Source organism: Acinonyx jubatus, chromosome A2 (genome assembly GCF_027475565.1).
Source record: "Acinonyx jubatus isolate Ajub_Pintada_27869175 chromosome A2, VMU_Ajub_asm_v1.0, whole genome shotgun sequence".
Classification (NCBI taxonomy): domain Eukaryota; kingdom Metazoa; phylum Chordata; class Mammalia; order Carnivora; family Felidae; genus Acinonyx; species Acinonyx jubatus.
In genome coordinates this window covers 57,114,183-57,141,636 of record NC_069383.1, presented here as the reverse complement: position 1 = coordinate 57,141,636, position 27,454 = coordinate 57,114,183, and the positions used below count along the sequence as shown (strand labels likewise).

Sequence of the window (27,454 nt, the reverse complement as noted above, 5' to 3'; positions counted from 1 at the left end):
TCAGTGATTGATATATTCATTCATTCATTTATTTTTTCTCTGAAGCAATGGTGTTCCATGACTGAGAGCATCAAATGAAACAATGACTTGGTTTTAACAATATAATCTTACCAATGAGTTTGAGGAAAGCATTTTCAGAGTAGCATAAAAGATGGAAACACGGTTTGAACCCTGGGCCCTGGAGGTGAGAGTGCACAGAGAAGGTATGGAACTGTGTGTTCACAGTCCGAATCCCTCAGGCCCTGAGGCTTGGTTATCAGGTCAAGTGTGTCAGGCCTGGCTTCCTCTTTTCTGAAGATGAGTTTTTCTTAGGAGGTGCCTTTATCTTTTATGCAAATGGACATCTGCTGTGCCAGCCCCACCTGCTCTCCAGACATGCCCAGAAATTTCTGAACCTTGGCTTTGACTGAATCCTGCCTCCTGCCAACTTTACCTTGAAGGAATAAAACCAACTGGATAGCCTACATAAATCTAACAGACACATGCCTAACTCAGCAGGTCGAATTCCCTTACTGACCTAAGGCATCACACGGGGTTCCAGCTCCTTACTCCTCCTCCAACCCCAGCAGGGAGAGGAAACCTGAGTAACCCCTGTACAAGTGTATTTCTTTTATGATAAATAAAAATTGCATCTATTTTTTTTCTTACTTTTTCTTTTTCACCAAGATAATACTTACATTTTTAAATTCCTTTCAAGGATTACAAATTGCAAACCATTGATTTAAATCACTTTTTTAAAACTAGAACTTAAATTTTTGTTTAACAAATGAGTTCTCAAGCTGCTGAATCTCTTCTACCGGTCTGATCTACATTATGTCATGAATTCTGTGGAAAATAAAATTGAAACCATTGGATTCAGAATGGCTTTGCTAAGCTCTATGATTAGCAATGTATTTCCTATGATCTTGGGTTACATTAATTTAAAATTACATTAATATCTGGAAGAACATTTGAGTAACTATTTTTTTCCATAAGTTTCCCTCCCCCCCTTACAACGCTAACTACTAGGGCTATTTTGTTTGAGGCACCAAATTTCTTTAGTGGTTTGGCTACAGATCTATCACTAGGGCATAATAGCCAACCTTGTAGTAGTATTATTGTAGCTTTGAGGTACACGTGATGTTTCTTTAAAACCTCAAGGTTTTAAAATACTCAGTACAAACTAAATCAACCCTCACATTATTAACAAAAATTTTAATGTCAAATAAACACAATATCCTGTAATTTCTAAACATTCCTTTCCTAAATTCATTCATCTGTTGATTTCTATAAAATGTACAGCTCTTTTAAATACATGTATATGTGTGCATATACATATATATATATATTTATATCACAACTGCTACCTAGATGGGAGCAGTCTGTGTTCTTTATTTTATTAAAAGAGATTTCAGTTGAACAACTATTTGTTTTAGATCTAGCTTAATGCAGGGTATGTTATCTCTGCCTCATGGAAGGGAGAAAAATTAGAAGGAGAACCTACCTGAATTGTTTAATATAGAATATGATAAAGTGACTTTCATTTAACTTCATTCTAAATTAATATTTACCACAAATTTAAGTAAGCAAGATAAAATAGCACCTAAGGAATGATGTTGTAGATGTGATCTTGCAAAAATTAACTCAAACCTATCTAGTATTCCTTATTATACCCTGTAAAATGGGGATAATGACAAGGCTGCTATATGAAATGAAAAACATTCATGCAAAAATTGTAACTAGTGCTCAACATATATTGGTCACTTAAAAATGCCATCATGTTTGGGTCACCTGAGTGGGTCATTTGGTTAATAAGCATCTGACTCTTGGTTTTGGCTTAGGTCATGATCTCACGGTTCATAAGTTCGAACCCCACGTCAGGCTCTACACTGCCAATACAGAGGCTGCTTGGGATTCTCTCTCTCTCTCTCTCTCTCTCTCTCTCTCTCTCTCTCAAAATAGATAAATAAACTTAAAAATGCCATCATATTTGTTTATATTTTTGTTTTCCAGTTAATTGCTTAATGTGAGAAGCAAGCAACAAATCCTAAAACTAATATATCAATCCAATGAAAATACTTAGAGCTTTTTTTATATGGGCTTCTTGTCAGTATATTCTACTTTCTAATTAAGTAGGGTAGAGAAGAGAGGTGGCTTAGAAATTTGATTATCATAGGGAAACATCATTGTGTGAAAATAAAATATTGACTGTAGATCCTCTGCAGTAGGTTTGACAGACTTTTTTCTGTCAGGGTCAGATAGTAAGTATTTTAGGTTTTGCAGGCCATACTGTCTCTGTGGCACTTAACTCTGACTTTATAACTTAAATGCTGCCATACAGTATATGTAAATGAATAAGATAGACTATGTTCCAATGAAGCTTTGTTTATGAACACTGAAATTTGAATTCCAAATAATTTTCCCTTTTCTTTTTTTTTTTTACCATTCAAGAATGTGAAAGTCATTGTTAGGTTGTAGGTGGTAAAGAAGAACCAAGGCAGTCTGGGTTTGGCCCATGAGCTATAGTTTGCTGACCCCAGCTCTACAGTATCCTGTTTATTTTTAATACTTTAAGTAACTTCTTACACTTTGTTTGTACAAAATGTACCACTTCCAAGTTGTAGACTGATCATCTCAAAGCTGTGCTTAAAATGTTGAGAAACTTCTGTTCTATAATGCTGACAGTTCTCTGAATACAGGCCATTCCTATAAACAGATATTATGAGTTCTACCAGAAATAGAAATTTTAATGACATCTAATTAAACACCAACCGCAGAGAAAAATTATTACATTTTCTTATGCCAGATTCTGAAGGTCTTTAGTTAATGCACAGATACAGATTTATTGATTTGTGTGTGTATATATATATATATATATTTTTAATCAGAATTTTATGACAACTTCAGGCCCTTCTTTGAGGTAGATCCTTACACTTATCATCTAAGTTGTGCCTTAATGGCTAGAGATCATCCCTCATAATGCACAGGGACTCATACGCCAAAAAAACTCCAAAATCACAAAAAATAAACCACCACAGTCTATCCTGTCAAATCTATTCTCACACTGTCAAAAAAACAGCTGCCTCTTCCTTTTTGTTACTACTTACTTCAATTAAAAAAGTAATCTAGAAATTTATGAACAACACATTTAAATCTCATTAACACTATTTACAGTTAATTATAAGTCAGTATCTCTACCTCTGATACAATCCAATGGGATTTAGTTAATCAAATACTAAGGATAACTTCATTATGAGGCAGTCTTTACCTGTGAGTTAGTAGACTGAGATTGGAAAGTAAGATGAAATAAAAAAATTGTCTAGACTCAACAGAACTTTCTGTAGCTAAAAGAGAAGGATGAAATACCAAATTTGCACTTCCTAAATACAGAATTATTTCTTAGAAAAGCATTGGAACACAGGTGTTGAGAAGGATGCCTTGAACTCACCTGAAAATACACAAATGTGTCAAAATATGCATAAATGTGTTCTACAAATCTCTCCTTTGTATATATTGGCAATTACAAGTAAATGGTTCTCTTTACTGTTAAAAATAAAAATATATGATGTTGGGTTTTTTTGTTTAATTTTTTTTTTTTTGTTTTTAGAGAGAGAGAGTACAAACAGGGAAGAGAGGCAGAGGGGGAGAGAAAGAGAGAGAGAGAAAGAGAACGAGAACCTTAAGCAGGCTCCATCCTCAGTGTGGAGCCTGGTGCAAGGCTCGATCCCACGACCCCGGGATCATGACCTGAGTAGAAATCAAGAGTCAGACGCTCCACCGACTGGGCCACCCATGCACCCTGTAAAATATATGATATTGTTTTAACAAAAAAGTTTTCAGTCCCCTTATATCAAGGTTTATGCCAACATAAACTGCATAGAAATTAAATTGGTTACCTGTTTTGTAGAACTCACAAGTAAGAGTGAAGTGGCTAAGATCCTGGACCCTGAAGTGAATGATGTCTGTTCTCATTCGCATTGTACCAGTTAGTAGCCATGTGACTTTGGCCAAGTTTCTCCGTGGCCTCCATTTCATCATCTGTGACTAAGGACCATAATCATGTCTGCCCCATTGGTAACCGGATATTACAACCTCATATAGTGTTGTACAAAAGAGTAAATGAATTAACATTTATTTTGTAAAACATTCAGAACAGTGTTTGGCACATAATAAGCACTGGTATTGGTGTTGGCTTCGTAATTTAAATTAAAAGAAAGCAACTCTCCAGACTGACTAACATTATGGTATCTTTGTTCTTAACCAAGTTTAGAAAGCCAAATTTAGAATCCGCATAGGGAAGTCACATTTTATTAGAATGCTCAAGCCCTGAAAACTTTGCATAATTCCAAGCTTGCATAATTATTTTAAAACTCACATATTCAAAGTGCTTCCTGACAAAGGATAGTGGGTATTTCTACTTGTGAGCAAAAGTGGTGCCACCATGTGGCAATAACATAAACACAGGTGCCAATGCATTTGTCTGGCTAGATTTGAAATTATGCAATGTTAGATGAATTTTTGTTTTTTAGCATTTACTTTTCTCCCAAATTGTGTGTACAAAGTGGAACTTTATTATTTTCAATTCAAAAATTCTAAATTCCCACAATTCCACAAAATAGTAATGCATGTTCTTTGAAAGAGCAATAATGTAATCTGTCTCTGATTTGAATTTAGCAAATAAAGAAATAATGCAGTGATTTTCAAACTGAATTCCATGGAATCTGGATTTCCAGGGGAAGGAGCCAGAGCGGAAGTTAGTGGGTAGGACATCAGTTCCTCCTGAAGAGTTGGGCTCGTCCTGGTTTTATATGTTGGGGCTGTTCATAATGTTTTATTTGAAGAAAGTGTCCAGCTGTTTAAAGAAATGTTTTTAAAAGTCAGTACAATCCTATATTAGAAGGTTTTAGTGGGACTTTAAGACTTTTTGGTTTGTAATAAAGATCTCCTTAGAACTTCACAAACAACCCAGATCTGGAGAAGGAAAAAAAAAAGTGCATTGGTGGAGATCCTGTTTCCATCCTGTAGGATTGAAGATTAGAGGGTAGATATAAAAGACATGGTTTGAATCAAAGAGGAAAAGGAGGGAAGCATCATACCTGGTAGCATCTCTGCTCCTTTCCTCCTCCTACTTTTATTATGTTCTTGTCTTGAGTATATTAAGCATTGAAACTCTCAGGAAAGATTGAAAATTTTTTTCTGGTCAAAGGTATTTGTTTTTTGCTGGCAGGATACAAGAACACACAAAAGCTCTTTTTCTCATCAAAAAAGAACATAGTTACATACTTCCACTGACAAGGGTTCCTGATAGAAGAGTGGGAACACACCCTTGGAAAAAAGTCTGTTTTCTGAAGAAACAAATATGATTTGGACACGAAGAATGTTGTTGGAGATGGGTATCTGCCAAGAGAGCTAATTTAGTCAATCAATATTCACTAACCTTAAACTTACTTATTAAGTTTATTTTATGTGTCAAATGATGAACTAGAATACAGGGTTACAAGGGAATCTGCTGCTTCAAATATTAGGTTTTCATAAGCAGAAGGAAGTATTGTTAGCCATTTGCAAGTAGTAATAATTTAGTGATTGTAACCTAGAAGAACTTACAGGTTGTAGGAAGAAAAACGGAGAAGGAAACCATTTGTCGCACTTTCACAGAAATTCTTACACAAGTCAGTTTGCTCTTCCCAGATGATGAGTGCTATATGTGGCTAGATAAATAACTTCATAGATTAACACTTGTGTTTTCTATTTTGAAAAACACTAAAATTTCTCATCTACTGAAGGTTTCATTTACAGGTACTATTATGTCAAGTTAAATTTTTATCTCAAATTACAAAATAATATGGATTAGGTTCTTAGCTCCTATTACCTTGAAGTCCCATAAATTGGCTTGATCTAGTTTCCCTACTGCAAGAAGCTCAATGAAGCTTTTACTGGGTTCTCGAATAGTGAGGAACTAGGAAACACTGCGATAGTTTAGAACTAAGTGGGTATTACAAATGAGTTGGCAATTCGTGTTTGTGTTATGGTTTGTTATGACTACTTAATTCAAAAGCATATTTGCAGAGAGGGAATTTGAATTAAGTAAATCAAAATAGTAAGGCTTTGATTAAAAAGTTAGCTTTCTTTAACTTAAATGTTGATATTTCAAGGCCTACTGAAATTTTAGTCATTTGTGGTTATTTTTGTTTCCTGTTCAGACCCCTGGGAAATAAGAGAATAGTAAATCAAAGCCCAGATTGCTTCTTGCGTGTATTTTCTTTTCATTTATGCCGTGTATTAGTGCACTTTAAGAAACTAAAGACACGTATAACTTGAACAGAATCACTTTGAGGGAGAAGTGTATTTCCGGAATAATCAACTTAAATAATTCTTGTTTTGAAAATTATTCTTTTCATGTTTGATAATTTCCTAATTCTTTTTTATTTCATGATGATGCTATTGTAAGTAGTAACTGGAAAATCAGCTAAGAATATTGTACTACTAAAGTGAAGTTTGGGCAGCTTTGTCATCAGACTGAGGATGTATTATTTGTTTTCCCATTTCCCAATTTTAATGTTAGGTACAGTCACATTTATTAATTTCCTTTTTCAGAGAAAATGTGCTTTCTAAGGCAGAAATAACACTATACATTTCAATGAAAAGCTTTCAGTTAAGGGTGTTCAGTATTTTTATAAAGTCAATTATTGGTTATTTTGGAGAAAGCATTGAAGAATTTTGATAAAATAACTTATTTATTCTTTATTTACCTTTATTAAAGAAGGATTTATTCTTTTCTATTTACATTTAGTAATTTAATTCTTCATTTTTCAACCTGGGGACCAGAAAATTCTTAGCTTACAGTTATCTGTTTTGGCCTAATTTTCTTTTTTTTTTAAGTTTATTAAATATGATAGAGGGTGCAAGTGGTGGAGGGACAAAGAGAGAGGGAAAGAGAGAGAGAGAGACAGAGAGAGAGAGAGAGAGAATCCCAAGCAGGCTCTGTGCGGTAAGCGCAGAGCCCCGCGAAGAGCTGAATCCCATGAACACTGATATCATGACCTGAGCCGATATCAAGAGTTGGATGTTTAACTCACTGAGGCACCTGGGTGCTCCTTGCCTCATTTTCTAATAATACAATCTGGAATAATCCTTTACAAATTAGGCCTTATTGTTTCAATAATTTAGCACTGTGTCCTGTTCTTGGTGATCTCTGTTGAGACAAACAGCATAAATGGGCATATTTTATTTTACTCAGTGTTCCCACCCCACTTTGGTGATTATTACCTGTCAGCACACTGAATTTTAAGAGTACATTTTGACATGGGAGGGGTGCCTTGGTGGCTTCGTCGTTTGGGTGTCCGTCTTTGGCCTAGGTGATGATCTCGTGATTCGTGAGTTCAAGCCCCATGTCGGGCTCGGTGCTGACAGCTCGGAGCCTGGAGCCTGCTTCCAGAGTCTGTGTTTCACTCTCTCTCTGCCCTTACCCTGCTCATGCTCTGTCACTGTCTCTCAAAAATAAATAAATGTTAAAAAAAAAAAACAGTAGATTATGACATGGGAAATGTGAAATGACACATTAGGTAGAAAAATATCTGAGATCATTTTTTTTTACAAATACTTATTCACTATTAATGGAAACTCATTCAGTTATCAATAATTTAAGCAGTCAAATAATATTTATCTGAAGTTTGAGCAGTCAAAAAGACCTAATAAGTAATTGTTTTAGGATTTTACTTGGGCATGTGTATACATATGCATACATGCAGTGTTTCTGATTTTATACCCATGTGATTCCCATGACTGTCATTTATTCATTTATTTTTTCATTCATTTCAGCTATGCATTAAGGCATTATTATATTTTTATGCTGTGCTAGGCACTGAAAATATACTCCTTTTTCTCATGGAATTTAGGATAATGGTGAAGGGAGACTAATGTTATGAAAAGAATTGAAGAATTTAATAAGAAAATGCAGTAAAACTCAGAAGGACATCCTAGAGCAAGTCATTTTTATTATATGAAGGATAAATAAGAATCAGTGTAGAAAAATGGGGTGGGATTGGGTTTTAGGAAGTGATAATGTTTATGAGACATCTCTGAAACTTAGGAGAGCATGGTGTGTTTAAGGAATTGCAAGATCAATATGACTCACGTGAAGGGAAAGTAGGTGGTATTGAGGCTGGAAACACAGGCAGAAAGCACGCCATGGAGGGACAGGCCAGCTCTGTTAAAGATTGGGTTCTGGGGCACCTGGGTGGCTCAGTGGGTTAAGCGTCCAACTTCGGCTCAGGTCATGATCTCGCAGTTTGTGAGCTCGAGCCCCGCATTGGGCTCTGTGCTGCCAGCTTGGAGCCTGGAGCCTGCTTCTGATTCTGTGTCTCCCTATCTCTCTGCTCCTCCCCTGTTCATCGTCTGTCTCCCTCAAAAATAAAAAAAACATTTAAGAAAAAAAAGATTGGGGTTTGTTGATTGGTTTTCGTGACAGAGGACTGCTTTAGTAAAACAGGCAGTGGTAGTGGAGAGATCTTAATGGATACAAAAAGTATTTGAGTGTAGAAAAGATCATTTCTGTCAATTGGATATGGGTAATAAAAGGGACACTTCAGTTGTCTCTTGTTGCAATAACTGAGACCAGAGGTGCTGGAGAAAGAGTAGTATTAGTTAAGTGGAGATTGCTGATAGTAGTTATACATTTGGGTTGCAAGTTTGGAATAGATGTTTAGGTTGGAGATAGAATTGTTACCATATAGGAAGCAAATAGTCCTGGGAATGGAAGAGATCACCATGGAGAGTCCTGGCGAGAAAATAGAAGGGGACCCAGCTGGGATTCTGGAACACCAACATCATTACCTTTAATGTGTCATGTTTTCTAAATAAGTTTATGGGTTGATCTTCTGCATCAAAATATGAGTTCTCTGAAGGCTTTCCCTACTTCTCTTATTGACTAAAAACTATTTTGTTATTAAATATGGCCTCACAAATATTTGCTGAACAAAGGAGTTAATGAAAAATGATATGTCCGCTTGATGATACATAAAAGCAATGACTATAATGTTGTTTTAGATACATACAGCCCTGTGCAATATCTGATACTTTCTTTAGATAGTATAATACTTAAGAATTTGTGCTGTAGTATAGTTATTGAGATAAAGGACTAGAGAGAAAAGACTCAAACAAGCATCAGACAGAGCCCTGTCCTTAGATAGCTTTATGCTCTGATGTAGCCAACAGGAGATAAGGAGTAAAAATGTAAATAAAATTACAAAGTTGTATATGTTTAGTTCCAAAAGACTCTTAGAAGGGTGGGGTGGCAGGTGATAGTCAGGTATCAGAAAAGGAAATATCAAGGTAGTTTAAATGGGCTTAAATCAACTTTGTGGAGTTGAAGGAAGAAAAAGATTTGAGTTCTTATATTTATTTCCCAAAACCCATGTATTCTATCCGAAAAACTCTCTTCAGTGATGAAAATAACCAATGACAAGGAAGTGGTAGTGAAGCTAGAATGTATCCTCCATTGCAGAGTAAACTCTCGAAGATTCCTCAAGGGGAGATTGACATACATTGCTGTAGTTAGGGCAGAGACTATAATGAGCTACTTTTTGATTGCCTTCCACCCATCTCCAAGACCTCTTCAATAGCTTTTCAAGAAGGCTCATGAAGAAAACTGCTTATGTTAGCTGATCAGATAGTCCAAGCAACATTTGGTTCTCCCCAGATCTAGAAATTGTAGTTCGTATGTCCACTTGCCAGTGGTTGTGGACAACCATTTCCTTGGTATAGAGAACTTAATTTTCACGTACACTGGCTGTACAGGTCTGCGTTGGTGACGTTGTGTTCTGAGTTGCAGTTGCTGTATATGAACATTAACTGAAATAAACAGGGTCCTAATGTTTATTAAATTTTTGCAAGTTTTAACTTTTAGCTAAACTGACACATACAAATTGGTGGTGAGTCTGTGCCGATGCCATTTTTTTGTAAAAACCTGAAGTTTGCAGTCTACTGCTTTGAGATCTTACCAGAGGAACAGCATCAACAGGCTGCAGCCATAGTTGTGATTGTTGTAAATGGCCAAAATTGTGTGTCCGTAGAATTTTTCCAACTGTGGGGTTTGCAAGTTGTTCACTTAAAACATTCTTAAAAAGAATGGATTCTTGTTTATAAGATAAAGAGAAACCAAAGATTTCTGTTTATGAACATACAAAAATTTTCTCTACTTAACCTGTGCTGTAAATAACAACAGTATCTATGGTGAAGAATGAAACACTCCATGGCTACTAGATTATTCTCTGAACTCTGAATTAGTACTTTAATAGTTTAAAAAATATATTTGTCAAAGAAATTTAGTTACAAGTATAAACAGGGTATATATGTTGCTTAAATAGATGTGATTGTTATATACATCTACATGATCTGAGATTTTAATTTTGAAATGGGAGCTTTTTTGTTTCCATGTTCATTAAAAACTAAAAACAGTTTCTAAAAGAAAAGTTCATGAGTTGATTAATGCTAAAAGAAGAATAAATAACTATCAAAGAAACAATTAAGAAAGACACTGGAGAAAGAATGACAAGGGCTTTGTAAAGTGGTAATTAAGACTAGTTAATATATATGTGGAAATGTTCTGACTGGGCATGTGGTATTAGAATTAATAATATAAATATAATGTAACATATATTTGTGTTGGCATGTGTTTGAAATCTCAGACAAACATAGTGAGTCCGAATAAAGCATGAAGTCTTGAGCTAAAGTAATTGAGGTCTGTTAAAAAAAAACATTTGTTTATAACTAGTGCTACTAATAACTACAATTTGTTCCATCAACTTCCTTCTAACTTATGTACTACTGGCACCTGTTCTAAGTAATTTGTAAGGAATTTGTATGCTCCTATGCAAGAAATGTTATGAATAGAGATGATTCCATTTACTCATTGTTAAAATTGGTTGTTAATTTTTTTCTTGTAAGTTGGTTATTTCTAATTATGATAATATAGCAGCTGTGGACAATGCCCTTTCTTTCACATTCTGTGATATGAAAGTGACTGTAACTTGTTGAAACTCAGCCCTGGTATTGTGTTACTATTATTGCTCCTGGAGAGGCTTATTAGCCTGTCACAGAAGCTGTAAGAAAAATCCATCATTTCTTTTGGAATACGATGAGTCTTTGTCACCCACAATACAATTAATGTTAAAAATAGAAAGAATGCTTATGATATGATTATGATTAGCCAGAGATGAGCTATTGTCCAAGGAACAGAACTAATCCAGCAGGCCAAAGATGACCTACACAGAACCATCAGTTCGCTGATTGCCATTTCTCTCTGAGTTTGATGAAATATTCATGCCTTTGCTCTCCTCTCTGCAAGCGCTATTGATTTCTTGTATAAACGCTGCTATATTTAGTCTAGACAAATGGAATGTGGATTGCTGCTGAATAAATTGGATGAAAGACTGGGATCTTGCTTGCCGCTTTCTCTCAGTCTTGGGCAATTATTTATAATCAAGAGCAGTTTTTCTAAGTTGAGGGTGATTTTTCACAATTTAGTGATTAGTCTCTGAACAAAGGCAAGCAGTTAGACACAATCGTTTCTGTTGGGATAGCAGGTTAAGAAGTCAAATTACCCTTTGAGGTTGACAATAGCTGTTTTGGAGAGTTCTGGGACTTTTTTCCCTTATCTTTTTTTGCGGGAAGGGTTTTTTTTTTTGTTTGTTTTTTTTTTTTTTTTTTAGAGATTCGATGATCACAATTTATGGATAAGAAGAATGCCAACAAGGAGGGAGGCCAGTGTCTTTTGAAATTCTACATTTTGTCTTTATAGGGTTAAATTCTGACCTTTGTTTATTGGGATTTCCATGTAAACACTGGGGGCTGTAGTTTGGCCTTTTTAATGCACAAATGAAATACGTCATTAACAGTCATTGCTTTTGGTTGGAATTATGCCAACTCTATAAATTAATGTTCAAAGTCTCATGTTACTCCAGAGTCTTGATTGAAAGTTCTATAGCAGGTACTGCAACGAAGAGATTTTAGAGGCCACTATCCTCATTTAGTCCCCAACTCGTCACAATTACTATCTTTCCTTTCATAAACATCAGTATTTTAGAAGACATTGTCCACCAAACAATGGTTCATTAATAAACTGTTTTACCATTTTCATTAAAGTGACATATGTAGCATCATCAACACAAGCTTCTGATCAATACACTGAAAAATGACCAGTGTTAGCAACCCAAGATTGATACCAGCCCCCCTTCCACCTCACCCATCTGCCTTGTACGTGCAATTCAAGTGACAAGTAAGGGCATTAATGTTTCATTCAGTATTTGCAGCCTTAACTTCTACAAACAAGATTTCTGTTAGCTTTTCTTGACTCAATGAAAATAGCTCTTAAATCCACATAGAATATAAACTTTGTAGTTCCCAACCTGGAATCTACAGATGTAAGTTACTTACAGTAGTAGTCAGAGCATTAAATGCAATTTGGAAAAATACAGAAAAGTAAGAAAGGGAAAATTATTCCTATTTCCACCCCAGATACAACTATCTTCTGTACCTCACCAGTCTTTGGTACACGAATTCAGAGACTAATACAGTTAAGAACCCAATGCTCTGGGAGGGTTGGATTTTTTGTCATTTTTGCTCTACTGCTGAGTCCAGCATCTAGCATCAAACCTGAGAATTTAAGGTTCTCAATAAATGTATATTGACTTAAACGATATTTATTTAAAGAGCTATCATAGGGTATGTGTCACTTCTATTACTGTTTCTTCACTTAATGTTGTAATAGCATTTTTCATGTTCCCATGATTTAATGATTGTGTATTTTTCCACCATATGGATGTGACATATTTCACTTAGACATTTCCTTGTAGTTGGTGATTTTAATTAAAATAATAATACTTCAATAAATAGTATGACATTGAACTGTTTTTTCCTGTTACTATTGTTTCCTTAAGATATCTTCCTACAGTTGGCAAACCTGAATCAAATGGTAAAATACTTAATACCTCTTCCTACATATCACCAAATTATTTTTTAGAAGTTTTAAGCTATTTGGTAGTGCCACTTGCAATACATAATTGTCTACTTGGTATTATGCTTACACCATACAATGGGCCATTATATACACACACAGGTAAACACATGAATCATATAGATGATATTTAATGTTTAGAAAACAATGGCTTATTTTCACTTAAAATTTATATTTCTTTACTGGTAAAGAAATTTTTTAAAATTGCTTATTTATATTCCTTTATTTTCTTTTTCCTTTTTCCATTTTCTAGAAGTTTTAGTGTTTTTATTTTCTAGTACTAAATGGAAATCACATGCAATTTTATTTGCATACTCGTTCTTAATATTTTTGTTTTGTGAGCCACACAGTATCATCTAGTTTCATATGCAGGAAATTTCAATTTTTATATAACTTAAAAAACTCAGAGCATTTATTGAGAAATGTACTATATGTTTTAAGTCCTTGGAGTGGATTATTCCATTTAGTCCTTTTAATAGTTCCATGTTGTTACTGCCTGTCTTCCTTGTCTATGAGCTTTTGTGCTTATGCCTTCCATCCTACAAGTTATCTAACAGGAGTAGAATTATATGTGTGTGTATATATATATATATATATATATATATATATATATATATATATAATATAAATTGTTATGCATTGTCTAATTTATTTTAGATATTTAAAATTTAAATGTCCTATAATTATTCTCATCAAATCTTCCTCTAGTGGTTTGATTTGTTTTAGGCTTCCTCACCATTTTTCTGCCTTGCTCATTTTAGGAATAAGGTAACTGAAATATTATCATTTTAAGAACAGTACATAGAAAGTTGGCTACTTTCATTCCTTGATGTTTGGACCTGGGACGATTGTTGTGGTTGGTTAGCTAACCTACTCATCATTTTCAAGATTTTAGCATGCAGATCTGTCGTTTTCTTTGTTAGGTCCCATAGCCCTATAGATACCTTGCTAAAAAGCTTTAATTCTTAAGGAATTCCTTTATTTATTTGTTTGTTTATTTGTTTATTTATTTATTTGGGAGAGAAAGAGCACAAGTAGGAAAAAGGGGCAGAGAGACAGGGAGAGAGAGAATCTTAAGCAAGCTCTACGGCTAGCACGTGCCTGAAGCAGGGCTTGATTTCATGAACGTGAGATCATGACCTGAGCCAAAATCAAGAGTAGGAAGCTAAACTGACTGAGCCAACCAGGCACCCCAGGAATTCCTTAATTCTTAAGGAGTGTATCTTAGAATATATCTTCTGATTCTAATTACAAACCAAAATGTTTGCAAGTGTAGAAATTGAGTTGTGATACTTCTGTGTTAAAACCTGGCATCTTCTCAACAGAGTTGCATTTTTTTGTCCTAAGTTTACCTGACTTGCATAACTGATCAAGTAGAATAGGTTTTATGAATGACTTATATACCAGTAAATGATTAGATTCATCTTTTTGGTGTTTTGTTTTGTTTTGTTTTGATTCATCTCCTTGAAAAGAGAAATTTAGAAGATTCATGAAGGGGTATTGGTGGTTGAAAATGAGCATAGGGTCCATTTTTTATCAAAACTAATATACAAAAGACTTTTTATCATCATCGTAAAAAATGACTACAGTAGTTGACCTAAAGTTTGTTGTAGGGTATAATCTCTTTTATTTTTTGTTTGTTTCCAAGTCACTGTGCTAATTTCTTATCCTCTGTCATGCCCCCTACCCCCGCCCCTTTTTTCCCCCTGTTTCTCTAGTGGATGTGAAATCAGAGGTTCCTGTGGGCCTGGAGCCCATCTCACCTTTAGACCTGAGGACAGACCTCAGGATGATGATGCCTGTGGTGGATCCTGTTGTCCGTGAAAAGCAACTGCAGCAAGAATTACTCCTTATCCAGCAACAGCAGCAAATCCAGAAGCAACTCCTGATTGCAGAGTTTCAGAAACAGCATGAGAACTTGACACGGCAGCACCAGGCTCAGCTTCAGGAGCACATCAAGGTAGCAAATGTTTCTTTGCCTCTGACCTTTTCACTCCAGAAGCCTGCAGCATGACATGAGCATAAGAAGGAGCACTGGGGTGGGGAGAGGAGGAATGTTTAAGACATGGAGGTATGGCTTGGAGGAAATTGTGATTTTACTGGTGAAAACCTTGGGTAAGTAGTAAGAGTGTTGATGAAAAACCTGCTTTGCTTCTTGGAGGGGCCTCCACTACTCTCATCCATTAGTTTACAGCATCAATGGTGGGAAATAGTGATTCTTACCTTCTGTTTATTCTCTGGTATGTGATTTTGTTCATTTGCCCCACTTATCTATTCTCCGCCAAGAAGAAAAGAAGAATCATGAATGACCCTGGGAAGATCCAGTGTCTGTGTGTGTGTGTATGTGTGTGTGTGTGTGTGTGTGTGTGTGTGTGTGTGTGTGTGTTTATTTATTTATTTATCTATTTATCTATTTATTTATTTATTTTTGAGAAAGAGCACATGAGTGAGTGGGTGAGAAGGACAAAGGGAGAAAGAGAATCTCAACCAAGCTCCATGCTCAGCACAGAGGAGCTCAATCCCATGACCCTAGGATCATGACCTGAGCCAAAATCAAGAGTTGGATGCTCAACCGACTGACCCACTGAGGCGCTCCTTCATTTTATATCTTTAAAGAATCTGCATAATCTATTTATCAGAAAGGATAAATTAGTCACTTTATGTGAAGAGAGAGACTTGTGTTGTTTTGGGTTTTTTTCGTCTATAAGTGGATATTCTTTTTTTTTTTAAGCTTTTATGTAAATTCCAGGTAGTTAACATACAGTGTAATATTGGTATTAGGTGTACAATATAGTGATTCAACACTTCCATACATCACCCAGTGCTCATGACAGCACATGCACTCCTTCACCCCCATCAGCTATTTTCCCCCATCCTCCCAACCACCCCCCTATAAGTAGATGTTCTGAGTATTTTCCCTACGAAGAAGACCCTATAATATTCATTCAAAATAATGACAGAAAAAGCTCAGTAGAATTATATTTGAAGAAACCTGGGCAAATATTTTCAACATTTTTATATAAGTTCAATAGACCACAGATAAAAATTTATTAAAAGAATTTTGGATGTAGTTGACAGTTTGAGACCCAAGTTGTTTAAATTATTCTTGGAGAAATATGTCTATGTCCCAGAATACTTTATGATGGACTATTTTGTTGTCATTTTACATGTATCTATGTATCTATTTCTTCTTGTATCTTTGAGATAAATGTTACTTTAACTTTATTTGTGAAATGTTTCAAATTCTTGACAGAGACATTTAAAACAAGGCTATTTTGTTCTGATTAAGTACATGTTTAGTTTTAATTTATTATGACAGTAATATAAAGTAGCAAATATTTATAATAAAATTCCATTTTTATGGAATAAATAATAAAATGCAATTTTATTATAAATATTTGCTACTTTATATTACTGTCATAATTAATTATGTACATCCTTCAAAATGATTTAAACACATGTTAATTTACTAATACAATAAATTACACATTCTATCATATTTATAATATTGTACAAGACGCTTGATCTATTACTCACTTGCATATTGGATACAGCATATTTATGTCAGATTAATATAGATAATTAATCTGTGTTGATGTTATATAATTTTACCACATTAATATTAGTATCTGAGAAGGTAAAAGTTCTACCTTCTTCCTTGTGTTCTTTGTTTTTTAAGATATTTCCTTAGTCTGGAAAGCCTATTGTATCTTATATTCCAAAAAAGCCTTTGACATCTGGTATAAAATGTCATGATTTTTTTTCTTTTACTAGTGAACTTTACTAAAAGAACTCTAGGGGCACCTGGGTGGCTCAGTCAGTTACGTGTCCAACTTCTGCATGTGTCATGATCTCATGGTTTGTGGGTTCAAGCCCTGCGTCAGGCTCTGCGCTGACAGAGCCTGGAGCCTGCTTCAGATTCTGTGTCTCCCTCTCTGTCTGCCCCTCTCCTCCTCACACTCTGTCTCTCTCTCTTTCTCTCTCTCTCTCTCTCTCTCTCTCTCTCTCTCAGAAATAAATAAACATTAAAAAAAATTTTAAAAGAACTCTTGCAATTTATCGATCTGTAAGATACCCTAAATTAAGAGTGGGGATTTTGTTTTGGGTCTCATGTGAAAACAGTAGCTCATAACTGTATTGAGTAGAATAGGAAACCTTAATTTAGTTTACAGGATTATTTTTGAATGACTTTAAAGCATTACTATTTGACCCTTGAAAAATATTTGGAACATTGGTGTTTAGATATCCTTCTCCATTCATTCTTGCCATGTTAGGATGACAGTGATGAATGAATAAGATTTATATTCTTCACCATACTTTTTGTGAAGGATTTTTTTAAACTTTTATTCATTAAATAATCTCTACCCCAAATGTGGGGCTTGAACTCAACAGCCCTGAGATCAAGAGTCGCATTCTCTACCAGCTGAGCCAGCCAGGTGCCCTTCACCATGCTTTTTAAGGTAACTGTATAGTTCATTTTACTGTGGTACCTGACTTAACGTTGCACTGAATACAGGGCAATAATAATAAGTTGCTGCTTTAAATACTTCTTTTCACTTATATTTGATGCATTTTGTAGTTGTAAAGAGCCATAGGAAAGTTTTTGAAGTAATGTATTTTTTCATTTTGCTCACAAGTCAATAGTAGCAAGTAAGTAACTGATTGTTACTTTAGCTCAAAGTAGTATAGTCAGTTTACTGACATCTGGAAAATAGAGGAAAAGAGGAGGCTCTTGACAGGAAAAAGATTCTGAGGTAGCCAAAAGGAAAATTTACCTTTTAAAGTGATTTTCTAAAGTAGTAAGTCGTTTTCTCAGAAACTAAAGACCTAATTTAAATTTCCTTTCGAGTTTAGGAAGGTTTTAACTTTTTAAATTTTAATTTACTCTTTCATGGGAAAGGATAAGAATCGGCGCTTTTAACTTTCATTTGGATTTTATGTTTATGAGGAACACATAGTACATGAAGCTTTTATTAGCATCAATCTTTGGCTTCTGTCATCAACATCTCTTGAGTTAGATGTTGTTATCCCATTTTTCAACCCACATAAGCTGAGACAGAAATACTGTAACTTGCCGAAGGACACACAGCCAGTAAATGGTTGTTCCAGGATTTTTAGCCTTGCCTGGTCTGCCATCAAAACTACCACATCATCCTCTCTGTGTCCTGTATCAGTCCAGAACATCTGAAACTGGGGGTTGATGTTTTATTTCCTTCTCTTTTTTTTCAATATCATTCCTGCAGTCTTCAATAATGAATAGTAGCTATGGAGATTAAATTGTGTGATTTTTCTAGTTTTCTAAAATAGATTAAATTTCAATTTCACTGGAGCTTTGGTTGAAGCAATGAATCAATTTGACCACTCCCAATAGCTGTAAAGAGTTAATATTTAGGAGTGCCTGGGGGGCTAAGTCGGTCAGGTGTTCCATTTCTGCTCAAGTCATGATCTCGTGGTCCATGAGTTCCAGCCCTGCATTGGGCTCTCTGCTGACAGCTTATAGCTTGGAGCCTGCTTCGGATTCTGTGTCTCCTTCTCTCTCCATCCTTCCCCTGCTCACACTCTGTCTCAAAAATAAATAAACATTAAAAATTTTTTAAAAGAATTAATATTCAAGGCATAGTTTAAGTGAAGTTATAAACTTTTCCTTTAAAATGGAGTATGTACAAACATCCAATAAGGGACTGGTATCTCAAAGCCAAAATGGCGAAGATTTTAATATGAAGAGTAACCAGAAATGCTTGTAACCATATCCTTCTGAGAGAGGTGAGGCTATTATGGTCTACATACAAAGTTGGCTTCCTTTTGCTTCAGAGTAACTCTCATGCCATTCCACAAAGCTTTTTGGTTTTGTTCTCTTACTTTTCAACAAAAATTTCAGACTTATATTAGATAGATACCTAAAACAGCAAATTATGCTAACTTCATTAGGACTGAGATCTAAATATAGTAATAATCATTAAAATTAGTGTCGTTCAAACTTAACCAGTAAATTCCATATGCATTGTGAGCATGATGTGTGAAAGAGATTGTTTTTCTGACATATGAGGACCCAGGGCTTTAAGTAGTTTAATAAGGTGTCTAGATTTCTTATCTGGTAATATCAGAGCCTGGGTAGAACTCCTCGTCTTTAGGTATTCATCAGTGAGCACATTTACTGTTATTCATTTTCTCTGCCTGAGAGAAAACTGACATCTCCATACAGTTTTTAAGAAGCCTTCATATTCATGTTCTTCTTTGTTTGGAAGTGAATTCAAGGGATTCAGACAACCAGATAGTAGTTTAATGGAAGTGACTTCATTTTGACCACTCTCTCTATTCTGAATGTTTTTGCCTGCTGGATGAATGAATGAACGTTTGCTGCTTTGAGAACAAAGCCTATTTTGGATGTATAGATTACATTAATCTGAGAACCTTCTCTGTAAGGTTTAGGAATTTTTAACATTCATTCTGTTTTAGGTAGACTTCTCCCAAATTAACTTATTTCTCACCATTCCTTAGATTTGATTATTTTCATACTATTTCTCAGGATAAGAAATGAAGATTTCCGTTGTTTATTTATAATGTGAGAGACGTGGTAAAACAGACTTCTGGGCCATTTCTGTCTTTGCCTGTTTTCATATGTTTCAGTTGTACAAAGGAAAGCTACTCATAGAACTAAAGATTACAGTGAATTTGGTAACGAATTTTGGTGGGGCGGCCCAGGAACTGAAGCTACCTAAAAACTTGCTTATATGACATTAAGACCATCTATGGCATTAGTTGTTTGTCGTTAGATTTCAGTCATCTACCGAAAAAGTGAGTAAAAATGTAAACTAAACAGAAACAAACTCCAGAAGCTCCTAACAGTTTGATTTTGGTCAGTGATGACTGTAACGCCTAAAGAAATTGCACACTCTCATGTCTTTCTCTTCTCGCAAGTTGCAACAGGAACTTCTAGCCATAAAACAGCAACAAGAACTCCTAGAAAAGGAGCAGAAACTGGAGCAGCAGAGGCAAGAACAGGAAGTAGAGAGGCATCGCAGAGAACAACAGCTTCCTCCTCTCAGAGGCAAAGATAGAGGACGAGAAAGTAAGAGGCACCAGGGTAAAAAACGAATCTCTTCCCTCATGTTTAGCTGATCGTCATTCAGAAAGAAGCCTGATAAAGAGTGGCATTAAACTTGTCAAAACTGTTTGCATTTAATTAAAAGAATGAATTATGGACTCAAATGTAAAGCTTTGACATTCACATATTATCTTTCTGCCTTCAGTCTGCAGAGGAAGTAAACAGAGCATTGTTTGGCAAAGATGCTTATTTCTGTTGTTTTTGAAGCTTAAAAACAAGGTTCTAGTCAAGCGATCTAGCTATGCCATATTGTTTTATAATAAACTTACTTTCACATTTCCTCACTATGCCTTCCTCCCGCTCAAGTTATAATTAATTGTTCTCTGTAAGTCAAGCCTTGCCTCCATTTAGTTTTTGAGTACCCAGACTTTGGGAAGATTTAAGGCAGAACATTTGTTTAAAAAAACTATCCACAAGAGGGAGACAGATCCAAATAATTCCCCTATCTGAGGTCAGTTCAAAATCAGGATGTAGCAAGGTTTAAAATCAGATGACTAGAACTGGAACAGTCAGCAGTAGTTATTTGTTTAATGCTCAAAAGAGGTTTTTAAAATGTTAGTTTTTCCAACTAGCAGTTCAGGAGAGGTCAGTGTATTGTGTTGTCATTTATATTGTCCCCCAAGAGTCTTGATTTTTAAAAGGCAGTGTTTTAGTCCTCATTTTTTTAAGTTTAGGAAAAAATTAGTGTTAATTCTGGGACTCCCCTTTCTGCAGAAGCAATTAAAGAAATCATCAAAGCTCCTTTGAAAATTGGCGTTTTGAGCAGCAGTTACAAAACATTACTGTGCCATTTCCAAAAGCCTGTTTTTAGACTCTGGTTTCTTCTTTTAATAGGAAAACTTCACATGCAGTGACCAGTGGTGTTACTTCCTAATTTTTGCTAAACACTCCAGAGGCATGGAAGGACAAAGCCCCAAGTCAACATCTATTTCTGTATGTGTATGTTTCAGGAGCAGTGGCAAGTACAGAAGTAAAGCAGAAGCTTCAAGAATTCCTGTTGAGTAAATCAGCAACAAAAGACACTCCAACTAATGGAAAAAATCATTCCGTGAGCCGCCATCCCAAGCTCTGGTACACGTATGTTCAGTGTTTGGCCTTTTTCATTCCCACGGGTCAAGAACATAGGTTCTGTGTTCAGCCAGCCTGGGCACAGAACCGAGGTCTGCCGTTCTCAGCTATGTGGCTGTGGTCAAGCTCCTTGAATTCTTGTCCTTCTCTGTAAAAAGACTATAATAATAATAATACCTGCCTTCTCGGGTTGCTGGAAAGGTCCTGTGAAATAATGTGGTAAACTATGCCACAGAGAGCAGTGCTTCATGAATGTTAGCAAGTATCATCTTGAGGGCAAGGAAGTAGATATGTTTTTTGGTGAATGAGTAACAGAAATGTGGGGTGGGGCATAGAAATTAGTTCCTAGTTTGCATTTTTCTATTCTCAGATGGTGCATCTGATATCTTTACAATAATTTCTGAGGATTTGGCAGGTTGAGACTTTATTTTACTTGGCTCGATAGGAGGTGGAGATCTGAGCTATTTTTAAAAGACCAGAAGCTTTGCGACTTAAAAAAAAAAAAAAAAAAGGCAGGAAGACAAGGGAGGGAAGGGAAAGAATGAGAACGGAGGCAACTAAGTAAAGCTAAGTCTTCAGTGACTAGTTTACGCCTGTCCATCTGACTTCATTTTTTGCTGCACTGTAAAATGAGTACCCTGGCTTCTGATACACAAGCTGACAACATAATGCATTATGGTATTACAGATTTATGGATCCGTGTTTCCCTGAGTCCAGGGAAAAGCCACTATGAAATACATAGTTCTCCTTTCAGTAAAATATGAAGGATGTGGTGCTTTTTAAAATCAGGACAAACAGTGATAGATAAAGCATATTTGGATAACAGGCTAATAGATAATAGTATCATCGCTCTCATTTTATGTGTTTGCTGATTGACTATCAGATTTTACACTTGAATTTTTTGTGATCCCTCACATCATCGAGGATAAGGAAGTAAATACTTGATTACCCTATATTGAAACTGGAAGCATCCCAGGAGTTCTATTGAAAAAGTTATTATCCTTCTGATTCTATTTAATAAGTATCTGCTTTTCTCAAAAAAAAAAAAAAAGGTAACTGAGGCAGATTGCAGAGTAGAGTACTGTATGAATACTTTTTAATGGTTTACGTAATTTCCATCAAGCATGTCAGTTGACTTGAGAAGCCAGTCCCTGAAGAAAATTTTCAGATGTTCAGTTAACAGCCCAAAGTATTTAGAAATAAATACCATTTTATTACTTAAAATTACATACATAATTTATAACTAATTCATATTCCTTCTAAGTTACAGCTCATTTTAAGAAGAGATAATACCTTTTTTAAATGGGAAACAACTATGTACAAACAACGTGTCAGCTGAAAATTCTTTAGCTGTCCCCTTGGGTATATTAAACATGACTGTCAAATATCAGTTAGCAGTCCCTTTTTATACTGAACTTCAATAGGGCCCAACTCCAGACACTGTAAGTCATTAATTTATGGAATCAGAATTTAATGCTTTTTGCTCACTATGGCTAGATGAAGTGCCCTTAAGCCAGTTAATTCTTGAGAATACGTGATTCAAATAGATAATACTGGCAGAACCCTGCCCTGTTCATTGGTTTCTTTGTATATGATAATCATGGGTGTTATATCCACTGGATACACAATGTTCAGTCCTGGAAACTCTTCTCCAGTGGTGCAGTACAACTCTTTCACTATATTTGTGCAGGGAAGAGAAAACATTTTTAAAAATCATTTTCATGTTAAAGAAATATGCGATTGCCAATCTTTACCTTGTAAGTGCTGCAGAAATCAGGAGACCTGAGGCCGTTGACACTGTACTATCTCTGTAGTAGAAACATCACCCTCATGTACTTTCATATATTACCTAGCAGTTTTCGAAAATGAGTTCCTTCTATATATATACTTTTACTTTGGTTATTCTACCTTGTTGACTAAAAAGGATTTGACTGATGACTTCGTTACTAGTATGGCTGTTAACAAAACGTGCACAGGAATCTCAGATTATCAAAACTCAGGCTTTTGGTAAATTCTCTTTTAGTGAAGCAAACTTCCGTGTAAGTGTGTGATCACACACGCCGTGGTCATTCTTGGGAATCCTGCAGCATTCTATACCACTCTGCCAAAGTGAACTTGGTTACATGAGGCTGTGGTTTGTACACACTAAAAAGAAAGAACATAAACACAGCTGAGACACGTGCACAGCATGTGCAACTGATTATTGCTGGCCAACACGCAGTAAAAACTCCAGAGCAAATGGTGAGCCCTCTTTTTCTTTTGTAGGGCTGCCCACCACACGTCACTGGATCAAAGCTCTCCACCCCTGAGTGGAACATCTCCATCTTACAAATACACATTACCAGGAGCACAAGATGCAAAGGATGATTTCCCCCTTCGAAAAACTGGTAAGTTGGTTTAGCAAGACTCCACTTGCTCTTCCATGACATACCTGTAATTTAATTTTGCCTCTAGAGGAAAGGGTCAAAGGGTTTGAATCATAACTATCACACCCTCTCCACCCCTGCCCTTAGCATAAACAAATATGTGCATGTGTGCATACACACACACACACACACACACACACACACACACACCAGTTTCAACATCAGTTGATGCAGTATATATAATCAAAGTACCTTTTCAAATTTAAAAGTTCATCATGTTTGGATTATAAACAAATTATTGTCTAATTAGCAACAAAGATTAGAATTAGGGAAAATAGAAATTTGGTTTCTTAGAAAATTTAAATATCCACCAATGAGGACCTCTGTAATTTCCTCCATTTACCTAAATTTTTCTTGACCCTCAACCATTTACTACAAAAATGGGAATAATAAACTTTCTTTTCATCACACATTTTAAAATCCGTAAATTTTAATTGTTTGAGTGGTGAAAACATATAAGGCCAAGGCTACCTACCTTCTGAGTAAGTGACTTGCCTAACGTCTCCCAGATTATAAGAGAACTCGGAGTGATGGTTTGTACCTAATACTCTCATGTAATTATATAAAAACTTGCTTAGGGGAACTTGGACAATGAAGCTTCTATTTGGAGTTTAGTAAAATGCCTCTGGCTCTAAGGCTTGTATTTATTTTCTTGTCTTCTCTTTTTTCAGCCCTCTGATATGTGCTTATTTAATTTGTTACATGCTTTTACCCCTGTAATAAATATATTTAGACTTTAGCTAGATATAAGCATAAATAGCATTTGTGTACATTCTATTCTAAACGTTATGTTTTCTTAGAGAAAGTTCTAAACCTAAAAATTTTTGTATCCAGAAATAACCTGAAAAGGTACTCAGAGAAAATAGTTTTGTCTATCGTATTTTACTCAGGTCTTCTTAAGAAGTGTAGATGTATGTAATTTGTGTATGAAACCTAGAGAGTGGAAATGATTTCAAATAATTATATTCATTTTCCCAAGCAACCTTGAATAATTAAAATGGATATAGATTGTAAAAACACACGCTAAAGCTGTATTCTGTCATAATTTACCTATAGCGTAATGAAGATTTAAAAATAAATCCATCATAAGTAAGAATTTATTACCTACCATCTAATGTACCAGGTACTGGGGTAGATCAGTGAAGTATTGGAAAGCAACCCATGCCTTTTAATTTTAATAGCTCACAGAGTTTTGCATTTCTACTATAAGACAATAGGTAGAGTAAAATGCTTCAAGAAGTAAAATACCTCAAGAAGGCTATGCAAAGGGAAGAATGAGTTTTATGTATTACATCAGAATTTCACCCTATTATGTACAAATCAGATTGCCTTTCATGTAAATAAACTTCTCTGGGATAAAAGGAAGAAAGCAAAGACTGAGCCTCCACGTATTTCTAAAACATAGAGTATAGTTTATGAAAATTGATCCATAAAGGACATGAGTTTTAGAATGTGCAGACTTTGATCTGCTGTCTTGACATTTAGTTGCACCAGTGACATGTGTAGGAACTATTGACAGAGATTATGTGAATACTGCCCCAGGTCTCAGGGCAGTGACTGGCATTCAAGAGCCCAAGGAGTCACTAAAAGGAAAGAAAACATAAGTCCCCTTATGGCAGGAGGTTACTGATGAGTGATATAGTTACATTCATGGAGAAAGACTTCTACCCTGCTGTGCACACAGCCTTTGAATATATTCTTACCACTGGGAGACTGAAAACTGACTGCAGAACTGACACTGACTTTGAAAAGAAGTGGCATTTGGAGCCAGTAAAGCATCCAGAAAGAAAATCTGATCTTTTTCAATACTTCAGAACAAGTACTAAAAACCCACACTTTGTGTCCCAGTTTCCATGAGAACAGTTTAGGATTTTTTTCCTCTGTGAGGAATGATGACTAGCAAGCTGTTAATTTATTCTTGTAAAAATTCTCAGTCCACAACAGAATTCAAAGAGAAATCCTGCTCAGTGTGTATGTTACAAAATTTTATTCAAATCTGTACTAATACGAAAGACATTTACTGTGTCTATGTGATATGTAATAATGGTGAAAAGATACAGCCCTTGTCTTTGCTAGTGTTATATTTTCTGTATTTGCCTGGTATTTGAAGTTGACTCCTTTCATATTGAAAATCTGACATTTATGAAGCATTAGGCCAAGGATTTGTAAAATGAAACTTTTTCAAGCACTATACCAATGAAACTCTTGAATAGCCATTAATACTATTATATCTGTATAGATGTTTCAAAATATCTCTTTATTCAATTCCCATCATCTAAGAGAAGTATGATATAATTAAATACAGATGTTTTCTACACATTATCTAAAATACTTGAGAGATACTCTTCCTTAATTACAAAGAGGCAGAATAGTACTCTTCTAACTATAATCAATCCATTGTGTGAAAGTTTAGACATATATTTTCACTAAATGGAAGAGCACTGAAATATAGTCAAGCAATAATTTTTACTTCAGCATTTGTTGTATGTTTATGGCTTAATAGTTATTACCAAAAAAGTAAATAATAAACTATTACTGTAATTATAATTAAACATATGTAATGATTGGGGAAACTAAGATGATTTTCACATAAACCTACATCATATTAAATGAGATCTAGAGTCATGGCATCATCGATCACATAGTGTAAATGCCAGGATAGCTATAATAGAGTCAGTTTTTCTACCGGGGCCTGATTATCACCCTCTGTGGTCTACTTGAATTTCACTGAACCCAATCTTGGATTTAAAAGAAGTTGTTAAATAAGTGGGTTCTCTTTTTCGATCTGCATGTAATACTAAATGCAGTACCTTCAATTTCCTTTTAACCTGCTTCAGGTCTGAATTGCCAGAATGTGTTAGTGAGATTTAGGGGATAAAGCTGGAACCAGAATAAGAAAAGTTTTAATGATCTTAAATGATTAAAGTGGCCCCAAGGGCATCCCTGAAGCAGTGAGCACAATTTGGAACCTCTCTTGACCTCCCAGGACCCAGCCTGACAGTGATAACCTAGGAACAGTCACCCACAGAAGTTTCGTTTGTCTGCAGAAATCTGACCTTTGTCATGCAAAGTAGACCTTTACTTCCTTCCCCTTAGGAGAATCCTAGTTGCTCTTAGAATTTGGGCATTTAGGAAACATCAGAATAATACAAATAGGTGGCTCTAATCAGGCCCATTCGTAATTCACATGTAAATACAGAAATTGAGAGTCTTTTGATCCTTTCACCACAGTGAACAAGGAAGGATTTCATAATTAGTTGTGAAGTTGAGAATGAAGTAATTGTTTTCAACTTTTATATTTATCGCCCACACTTAAAATAGCACTTCCTTTTAGAATTACCTTCTGTGATTCTTTTTGTTCCACGAGAGAAGGATTTGTTGATGCTGAAATTTATAATATTTTACTGAACTTTATGTTTTGGCTGCAAATTATATTATAGTGTAGTAGGTGACTTTTTTCCCCTAATATAGTACCCTTCTAGACTGATAATAAACTATAAAATAGAGAAAGGAAGCTTCTGGGTCCAGACGCTTTTGAAATAGTACATATTTCTCACAAAGATACTGCATATGTGGTGACTTTGAACTGACCTTCAAAACCATTTGAATTGGATTCTATTTCCAGTGAGTGTGTACATATGTTTCATAAAATATTATGGTAAAAAAATTCTACAAGTTTTATGCTCCATTATATTATTGGGGTCTTACCTAGTGAACTTTGCCTTTCTTTGAATGTTACAGTCATTCCATTTATTTAATACTTTTGAACAAAGTGAACTGGTTGGCTAGATTGACCTCTTAAAGCGTGCAAGCCATATAAAGCTTGGCATGGGCTAATAGGGCTGTTCCAGCCCCACTGAAATA

General features: G+C 35.3%; 1 protein-coding gene across 29 annotated transcripts in view; it reads left to right on the top strand.

The window, feature by feature from the left end:
• HDAC9 (histone deacetylase 9) overlaps window positions 1–27,454 on the top strand; it is a 739,528-nt gene that overhangs the window by 278,853 nt on the left and 433,221 nt on the right. For 16 of the 29 annotated variants that reach the window (XM_053218342.1, XM_053218337.1, XM_053218355.1 and 13 more), the window contains 4 exons: window positions 14,710–14,951; window positions 19,910–20,075; window positions 21,047–21,173; window positions 23,430–23,551. In XM_053218342.1, the coding sequence (XP_053074317.1) occupies window positions 14,710–14,951; window positions 19,910–20,075; window positions 21,047–21,173; window positions 23,430–23,551 (657 nt within the window). The remainder of the gene's footprint in view (window positions 1–14,709; window positions 14,952–19,909; window positions 20,076–21,046; window positions 21,174–23,429; window positions 23,552–27,454) is intronic. The other 13 variants (XM_053218332.1, XM_053218359.1, XM_053218356.1 and 10 more) reach the window with 6 other exon arrangements.